Source organism: Dendrobates tinctorius, unplaced genomic scaffold (assembly GCF_039654945.1).
Source record: "Dendrobates tinctorius isolate UK_male_01 unplaced genomic scaffold, ASM3965494v1 ptg000019l, whole genome shotgun sequence".
Lineage (NCBI taxonomy): Eukaryota > Metazoa > Chordata > Amphibia > Anura > Dendrobatidae > Dendrobates > Dendrobates tinctorius.
Window position 1 is genome coordinate 1,520,850 of NW_027361687.1, and position 9,872 is coordinate 1,530,721.

At 43.8% G+C, this 9,872-nt stretch overlaps 1 protein-coding gene across 1 annotated transcript; it reads right to left on the bottom strand.

Annotated features, from left to right (window-relative positions):
- Positions 1–668: 668 nt before the first annotated feature.
- LOC141082760 (uncharacterized) lies at positions 669–3,260 on the bottom strand. Its single transcript, XM_073566675.1, has 3 exons — positions 3,013–3,260; positions 2,287–2,446; positions 669–2,176 (listed from the first exon to the last, which is right to left on the bottom strand). Exons 1-3 carry the CDS (start codon positions 3,056–3,058, stop codon positions 805–807), a joined length of 1,578 nt encoding a protein of 525 aa, XP_073422776.1. The 5' UTR covers positions 3,059–3,260; the 3' UTR covers positions 669–804.
- Positions 3,261–9,872: the final 6,612 nt, after the last annotated feature.

The window sequence follows — 9,872 nt, forward strand, 5'->3', positions numbered from 1 at the left end:
AAAATCCAATTAAATAAAAAACTTCCCATGTATAACTGCATTTTTTGATGTTCACACACCTGGGCAGGTAAATACACATATGAGTTAAAATGCAGCATTGCTAGTCTGCGTGAAATATATTGGAACGAGCAAAGCTGCAGGCCATGAATCAGGAAACCAATTTTTTTCAAGAGAAAATTGTCAAACTAGTTGAAAAAAAAGTATGTGATTTTTTCAAAACCCAACCCTCAAAACCCAACCCCACCCAATGAAAGTCAATGGGGAATACAAGTCAGCATTGAGTGGATGAATGTAATCAGCTCAATTCCAACTTTTATTTAAAATTGTGGTAGTGTATAAATAGACAAGTTTCTAGAGTTATTACACTAGGCCTTGGAATGACTATACTAGGCCGTGGTATTAAAAATATGAGTATAGTAGGCCTTGGGCCTACTAGTATAGTCATATGTGAAATACCACGGCCTAGTATAGTCATACCAAGGCCTACTGTAATAACTCGATTTTTACCAACTAGGATCTTGTTTCACGAAAAACAAACTGGTGAAACTTGACTTGACAAGTTTCAACAGTTTGTTTTTCATGAAACCAGATTCTAGTTGTTAAAACTAGAGTTATTACACTAGGCCTTGGAATGACTATACTAGTCCGTGTTATTTCACATATGACTATACTAGGCCTTGGGTTGGTTTTTAACATGTATTTACCCATCAGTGTGTGTGAGCGGCGCAAACAACATTAATTAAACTTTGTAATGGTGAACCACAAATGTAAATTTATTTTTAATCACAAAAATAAACCAAAAAATTATTTTTTCCGGCGTTTGGGGGCAGATGGTTTCAATTTGGGGGTGTGCAGGGAATATGCAACACTTGCAGTTGAAGACGGTGTTTGAGGGGAAGGGGCAACAAAACTTGTGGGGGAAGGTAGTCCAGTTAAGGGAATTAAACTAGGAACACTTGGAGGAGAGGAAATCTGTTCAGGTACATTTGTTGTAATGGCATGTCGCCGTAGGCTTGTGTGCCTGGACCGACTTTGGCCCAATGCCCGCCTTGATTGATTTCGCCTTGAACTTGGGGCAAATATTGAGTGTAGGTCCCCCGTCTGCTGGGGTGGCTGCTGCTGTTGCTGAGGTGGCTGCTGCTGCTGAGGTGGCTGCTGCTGCTGCTGAGGTGGCTGCTGCTGCTGAGGTGGCTGCTGCTGCTGCTGAGGTGGCTGCTGCTGCTGCTGAGGTGGCTGCTGCTGAGGTGGCTGCTGCTGAGGTGGCTGCTGCTGCTGCTGAGGTGGCTGCTGCTGCTGCTCTTGGTTGGCAGTGCTCGTCCTTGCAGGAGGACTGGTGGCGGCAGTGATGGTCCAGGTTTGCGGAGTGGTGGTGGCAGGGCTACTACATGTTGTTGTAGTGGCAGGGCTGTTCCATGTTTGCCTAGTGGTGGCTGAGCTCCACGCATGCATTGGAGTGGCGGTTGTGCTCCAGACAGGAGCAGCGCTTGCCATGGTGGTGTCGGTGAAGTGACCAGCTGCACTCAGACTTGTGGTGGTGTAACGGTGGGTGTCCTGGCTTTGAATAGAGGTGTCCGTGCAGTGGTATGCAGCACAAGTCGGTAGTGAGGTGAAGCGAGTCAATGGTGGCACAGGTGGAAATGACACCACTGACTGCTGACCGTACCGATTATGCTGCATAGCCTGCAAGAAAGCATTGTTGCAGGCCTGCAGCACATTCAGCTGTTGCTCAGGACTAAGGTGTTCCGCCATGCCCTTTTCAATCTTACTAAAAAAATGGTGTGCTGGTCTGTTGAGGTCGGCCTCCAGACGGTCAAGGCGCTGTTCTACAGAATTGAAGCGGTGTTCAAAGTGGTTAAAACCACGTTCCATGAGTGCAAAACCGCTTTCAACTCTGTCGGACAGCGACTTGAGGCTGGAATTAAAGGCCTCGCTCAAATGCATAAACTCGGGCAAGACATTCCTGTCCAAGGCCCTCTGCCTCTGGCGGGTAGTGCCCGCATAACCAGTGGCAGAGACCTGGGACAGGGGAACACCCGATGGCCCAGCTTCCTGGTCACCAGCTGTGTGTGTGGCTGACCTGCAAGGTGCTTCATAGCTGTCGGATGGCTGGGACGGGTCAGAGGACGTCCGAGGAAGGACCGCTCCAGGGCCAGGTTGCAGGGTGCTGCTCCAGGTGCTGTGGAAGAAAGGAAAATCATTACTACCATGCCTTTACCAGAAGCATCAGCTGTGGATTAGAAAAACACAGATTAATAAAAATAAAAACCCAAAATTTATAATACTTACGATCTCGTGGCAAGGACCGGTCTTAGGAACTGCAACGCGTGATAGTGACGGTATCTAGTTCTGGTCCTTGACGCAGATCCACTGCGAACCTGGCCCTCAGCACGAACATCACTGTTGAAGCGGTCCTTGATCGAACGCCAACGTGTTCGGACTTTGTCCACTGTTGGGAAAAAAAAACAGTGCCGTCAAGGACAACAGTCACTGCGGCACAATATAGCAATACAATACTCAAAGCAGTCACTGTAGAGCCCGATGACACTGTTGGGTTTCCTGCTAGAATATACCTAGCACGAAACCCAACAGTGCCGTCAAGGACAACAGTCACTGCGGCACAATATAGCAATATAATACTCAAAGCAGTCACTGTAGAGCCCGATGACACTGTTGGGTTTCCTGCTAGAATATACCTGGCACGAAACCCAACAGTGCCGTCAAGGACAACAGTCACTGCGGCACAATATAGCAATACAATACTCAAAGCAGTCACTGTAGAGCCCGATGACACTGTTGGGTTTCCTGCTAGAATATACCTAGCACGAAACCCAACAGTGCCGTCAAGGACAACAGTCACTGCGGCACAATATAGCAATACAATACTCAAAGCAGTCACTGTAGAGCCCGATGACACTGTTGGGTTTCCTGCTAGAATATACCTAGCACGAAACCCAACAGTGCCGTCAACGACAACAGTCACTGCGGCACAATACAGAGCAGGGAAATACTCACTAAACGCCTTTTTGGAGGATGCTGTGGCGCTGTCCCAGCCATCCATCAACGCTGCGGCCACCTCATTCCATAGCCGCCGGGTCACCACATTGTCCTTGTACAGCCGGTCACGGCTGTCCCACAACGGCGCACGCTCCTGGACCAAGCTGATGAGCTGCTCATTATCCAGGTAGACGTCTTCATCCCGTTGTGGAACCTAGACAAAACACATTCATTAGAATAATCAAATTTAAATTGAATAAAAAGTTACAAAAAAAGAAACATAAAAAAGAGTAAAAATAGAAGATAAAAAATTACATTACAAATCATTTGATACATACATTCCGTATCACCACCGGGACTTGGCTTCGCTGCTCCTGCTCTTCGCCCTCACTAGTCCCGTCCGCAGAAGATGATGATGATGATGTCTTAAAAAAGTTGAAAAAAACGTAAGAGATTTGGAGTAGCAGCAGATATACTTACCAGATGCACGAAAATAATCACCTCACGGTCTGTTTGCGCCAATTCCTGCCGCGATGGGGAATATTCAGATTCTGAAGACATACTGCATGTAAAAATAATAAAAATCATTAGTACATACATAATTTAAAAGGACAGGCATATAATGTAATATACTCACATTCTTGACGCTGATAGAAGATGGGTTCCTTGGTGACTGTCTGCTCTCCAATCTGTCAGTGTAGTAGTGGCAGAGTTTTGGCAGGCACCTCCTTTATATAGACTTTTTTTTTTTTTTTACTTTAGAAGTTTATAACTAGTACAACAAGTGGACACCACCAAAAAAACGCAGCGCTAAAAAAAGCATACATGCGCATGCCAGTGCGCACGTATGCGCATCCATAGGCTATAATGGCCATTTTTAGCGCAAAACGTGCGCATACGTGCGCATGCGCTTTTTTGCAGGACCAAAAAATGCAACATGTAGCGTCTGTAAAATACAAACGCACACCCCAAAAAAACGCAGCGCATGAAAATCGCATACGTGCGCATGCCAGCGCGCAGGTATGCGCACCCATGTTAAATATAGGGGAAAAAACGCATGCACACGTATGCGTTTTTTTCAAGCGCAAAAAAACGCAAATGTGAAACCAGCCTAAGAGCTCTGCATTGGATTCTGTGACATACGTAGCTCTGCTATTGCTTCCAGCTCTTCAATGGATGTTTCTGCTTTACCACTAGCAGCTTTGTACTGGACTCCATGACTGACTTATTTTAACTGTATAGCAACAACATAAGTGAATAACACTGGAATAATTGATTAAAGATAAATTTTGACATCAAATATATAAACAACTGCATATTAGCAGAAAGATAAAATTTATATATGGAGAGGAATATGAACCAAATAGGAAAATCACGGGGAAAGAGGACGTATAGAGAAATGGGTCCAGTAATAATATGGTATAAATCATGAACATCAAGATGAGTAAGAAGTACCAGGGTGGCCCATGTGCATAATTATTAGGTGTTAAATAACAATAGTATACATCCAGATGGATAAATAATTAATTATACAGTATATGAGGACACCAAACAGGATTTCTAAACACATATAAATAAATGAAGAAAGATAATTTACCATATATAAATAAATGCCCAAAGTACATTTTGCCGAGTGGCTTTCCCACGTTGCAAATTAGATAAAATTGCAATTTGATATCCAAAAATCGGCAAAAAAAGATATGGCTGGAGCCATTTAACAAACTGCTGAAGACTTCGAGAGCGGGCTTGTGGCATCAGGCACGGTCGAGCGGGCAATGGGGGGGAGCGGACTTTGGGAGCGGAAACAGCTACACACACAACAGGCTCTGCTTTACTGTGTAATTATGATACATTCTGCTGCGGCATACAGAATGAGACAGAGTCCCATCTGCTTGGTCTTCCTTTTTACCAGTATAATATCAGGTCTTGCCTCCATTCTACCCGATCTTCCCCACTTAAACAGCTTCTGTTTTTACCTGGGACTTTACATCTAGTCTGAGGCCCACCATCTCTCCATCTCGCTGTGAAATGATTGACCTCTTCCACTTACGGAAGAAAGAGCTATGGAATTTAATAACTCTTCTGGGCCCTAAGCCCTGGACAGCCCCAGGATGTGCCAGAAGCTTCATATGTGTCCTCATACTGTTTGGGAGACTTGAGACTGATAGGAGACTTTGCAGCCTATGCATCCACTGACCTTGAACCTGTCACTCCTCACACTGTCTGAAACTTCCTACTCTCTCCTCATTGAGGAAGTTCTGATCTTTGTTTGTTCTAACCCCTCTCAATATGTGGGCTATTCCCAAACTTTTTAACTATAACTTCCTCTAAGTGCTACTAAATATATCCCTATGCTTTCCACTGGTTCCCCTATGGACAGCCCTCCCCAATCCCCAGGGGTAGCCTTGAGGTAAAACCTCCAGGAAACAGAGGCACAAGCTGGTCATAAGGAGAACATTCAGATTTATATATAAAAACATATTACAATAAAACATTCTTATGAAATTTAACTCTCCTTTGACTCAGCGTCTTCTTGAGCACTACTCACCCTCTTTCAGAGGCTTCCCTATAATACTGTGCAGCTTTCAGATCACATGGTCTAGAGCTCCAAACAAGAGGGGGGCTATCACAAGGACGATAAAAGATGTGTTGGTCAAGCCACTACACTTTAAGCTTTCACAATGTAGGGATAGAGGTCAGACCGTTCAACTCATTCCACAAATAGGGAAGAAAAGACCTAATCTGACTGTGACGTACTACAATACTGCTGGAACAAACGTTGAAAATGGGAGTGGTAATCTGTGTATGAGTAAAAGTCCAAAGATCTAAGTGCTAGAGAAGTACTGGACCTGAAGAGTCAGTGTGAATGTGAACTGATTGATCTGGGATATACTGCAGCAACAACACATTAATAACAGCATTTTTTTCAAATTCTTCACATAGTGGAAAAAAGAAGGGCAGTTTAATACCCCTCTTTCCTAATTTTACTACTAAACCAAAATCTAAAATCTTGGAACCAAAGCTTGTGTGTCACAGGAACTGTGCTTCCTCAATTGTGACATGGGCAAGCTTAATTTTTCAAAAATAAAAGAAAAATCTCTACAACCACAAAATATAAGCACAATCTTCTACCTCACAAAGTGTGTGGTTCCAAGGGTATGTGCACACGTTGCGGATTCTGCTGTTGATCCGCAGTGGATTTGGCCCTGCGGATCTGCAGCAGTTTCTGCAGCGGTGTACAGTACCATTATAATCTATGTAAATCAAAAACTGCAGTGCACATGGTGCGGAATTTTCCGCACAGATTTGCTGCGGTCTTAAATCCGCAACATGTCATTTCTTTGTGCGGATTCCGCAGTGGTTTGGCACCTGCTCCATGACAGGTGTCAAACCGCAGGTTAATCCGCAGATTACCTGCAGATTTAGACCTTTTTTTTAAAGAAAGTTGTATTTTATATTTTTAATTTCTGTTTTATTTGTCCAATTTAGCAACTCTACATCTCAGGACCATACTGCATGTTGAGGCCACATATTCATTTAATGTCGTGAACCTGTGTGTAGCTACTACACCACATAACATTTTAGATTTATGTAGCTTACGTTCAATTTTTTTCTATGGCACTTAAAAAAAAAGTTAATCTTTTTCACAACTGTTTTACTAGTCAAATTTGACAATCGTGGATGCTGGCTATTTACCAGGGGAAGAGTCCTGAGGAGAGAATCTGCATATTCCCAGTGCCTTCTGGGATAAGTGAAGAGTCTCCGCGAACTCAAAGAACAATGGATTTTGGCCATTGCAGCTGAAAGAAGGAAATCGGTAAACTGAATTTTGGCACATTTTTCACCGCTTTGATAACTCTTTAACAATAAGAACATGGAAGAGACCAGGAGCCATTTGGTGAGCTGCATTTCTTGCTACATGTTCACAGACTTACCAGTGGAAAAGCCAAACTTCACATGCCACAAATGCAAGCTTGTGACCCTGTTGGAGGAAAAGTTGCAAAATCTTGAAGAGAGGACAGCTACAGAGTATTGATCATTAAGGAAGGTGAAGAGTTCTTAGACAGAGCAGAATTAACTCTTCATGTTACAGAAAGAGAAGAAATTCGAAGTGCACCTGAATAAACAGGAATGGAAGCATGTGACCCAGAGAAGCAGGAGGATCAAGAGGCAGTCACCACCAATACGGCTCAGGAACCAGTACCAGGCTTTTACGCAGGAGAATGATGAAGAAATACATCAGGATAAGACTTTGCCCACAAACAGCAACCTTGTACGCCTTCAGATCCTCCTGGATGTGGAAAGAAAAATGTTGTGAAGAAGAAACGGAGAGTGGTGGTCATGGGGGATTCCCTGTTGAGAGGAACAGAGGCCACTATCTGCAGACCGGATATAACTTCAAGAGAAATGTGCTGTCTTCCAGGTGCAAAAATTAAAGATGTGTCTGACAGGATATCAGGACTCTTCAGACCTACAGATGACTACCCATTCCTGCTACTACATGTGGGGACAAATGACACCGCGAGAAACAACTTGGAAACCATCTGCAGTGACTTTGAAAACTTAGGTAAGGCTGGTTTCACACTAGCGTTTGATCGTGCAGCGCATCGTGAGCTATCGGGTGCATGCACAATGTTCCCCTATCTTTAACATGGTGATCGCAGGGTCTTGCGAATGTATGCACTCATCAGTGTTTAGCGTGCGCTGCGCATTTTACAGGTGTGCGCACAGATGCGCCGAACGCTATATGTTGCATTTTTTGTTCCGCCTACATACTTTAAAAAATCGCGTGCGCACGTGTGTGCTCGGTGTGCGCCCAAAAATAGCATTACAGTCTATGTGATCGCTGACGAGCGCTTGGCACCGCGCACGTCAGCGCCTTGTGCGCGCACGCGCTTTGAGTAAACAATGTCTAGACACTTGTCTAAAACTCCCCCTAAACAAGCAACATTGTTTGGGAGGAGTGTAGATAAAAGAAGGTGTCTTCAGGGACAATTACTCTACAGACAGCCTTGCAGAGAGAGCAGACAAGAGCCTAGAAGATCCTTTACAAGTGTGGATTCAAGCTTCAGGAGCCAAAATGTGAGTATTCTTCAACATAATGTCTGTATGTCCTGTACAATTTTATAATGTACTAATGTATTTTTTGTTTTCATTTCAGCATGTCTTCTTCTGGATCACTGTATTCGCCATCGTGGCAAGAACTGGCCCAAGCTGATCGTGAGGTGAGAATCTTGCTGCCTTTGGGTAAGTATAGCTGCCTCTAGAAATGTGTTTTAATTTTTAATTTCTTTACAGACATCAGACACGGGCAGTGAAGATGAAATGTGGGAGCGGTCTGAGTGGGAGCGGTCTGAGTGGGAGCGGTCTGAGCGGGAGCAGTCTGAGCGGGAGGATTCTGAGCGGGAGCAGCGTAGTCAAGTCGTGGCGAGGAGATGCAATGTAAGTATATAATGTGCCTTTTTTTTTCCCTGTCTTTATTTTCATCTTTTATCTTGCTTCTTCTCTGTTTCTTTTTCTATCTTTTTCATTCTCCAAAATTACAAACATTTTAATATATTTCTTTTTTTCTAGGTTCCACAACGGGATGACGAAGAAGTCTACATTGACAACGAGCACCTGATCCGCCTCGTTGAGGAGCATATCCCGTTGTGGGACAGGCGTGACCAGCAGTACAAAGACACAGTGGTGACCCGGCAGCTCTGGAATGAGGTGGCCGCAGCGATGATGGATGGCTGGGACAGTGCAGCTTCCAAAAGGGCGTTCAGTAAGTATAAAGATGCTCTGTGATACTGCATTGATTTTTTGTCCTGATGGTGCTGGTGTTTTTTTGGCAAGATATATTCTTGCCTTAAAAGCACCAATGCCATGTGGCACACTGTGATTGATTTTGGTCTTCAACTGCTGCATTGATTTATGGTCCTGATGGTGCTGGTGTTTTTTTGGCAAGATATATTCTTGCATTGAAAACATCAATGCCATGTGGCACACTGTGATTGATATTGGTCTTCAACTGCTGCATTGATTTATGGTCCAGATGGTGCTGATGTTTTTTTTGGCAAGATATTTTCTTGCCTTAAAAACACCAATGCCATGTGGCACACTGTGATTGATTTTGGTCTTCAACTGCTGCATTGATTTATGGTCCTGATGGTGCTGCTGTTTTTTTGGCAAGATATATTCTTGCATTGAAAACACCAAAGCCATGTGGCTCACTGTGATTGATTTTGGTCTTCGACTGCTGCATTGATTTTTTGTCCTGATGGTGCTGGTGTTTTTTTGGCAAGAAATATTCTTGCATTGAAAACACCAATGCCATGTGGCTCACTGTGATTGATTTTGGTCTTCAACTGCTGCATTGATTTATGGTCCTGATGGTGCTGGTGTTTTTTTTGGCAAGATATATTCTTGCATTGAAAACACCAATGCCATGTGGCTCACTGTGATTGATTTTGGTCTTCAACTGCTGCATTGATTTCTGGCACTGATTTCTGGTCCTGATGGTGCTGGTGTTTTTTTGGCAAGATGTATTCTTGCATTGAAAACACCAATGCCATGTGGCTCACTGTGATTGATTTTGGTCTTCAACTGCTGCATTGATTTCTGGTCCTGATGGTGCTGGTGTTTTTTTGGCAAGATATATTCTTGCATTGAAAACATCAATGCCATGTGGCACACTGTGATTGATATTGGTCTTCAACTGCTGCATTGATTTATGGTCCAGATGGTGCTGATGTTTTTTTGGCAAGATATATTCTTGCCTTAAAAACACCAATGCCATGTGGCACACTGTGATTGATTTTGGTCTTCAACTGCTGCATTGATTTATGGTCCTGATGGTGCTGCTGTTTTTTTGGCAAGATATATTCTTGCATTGA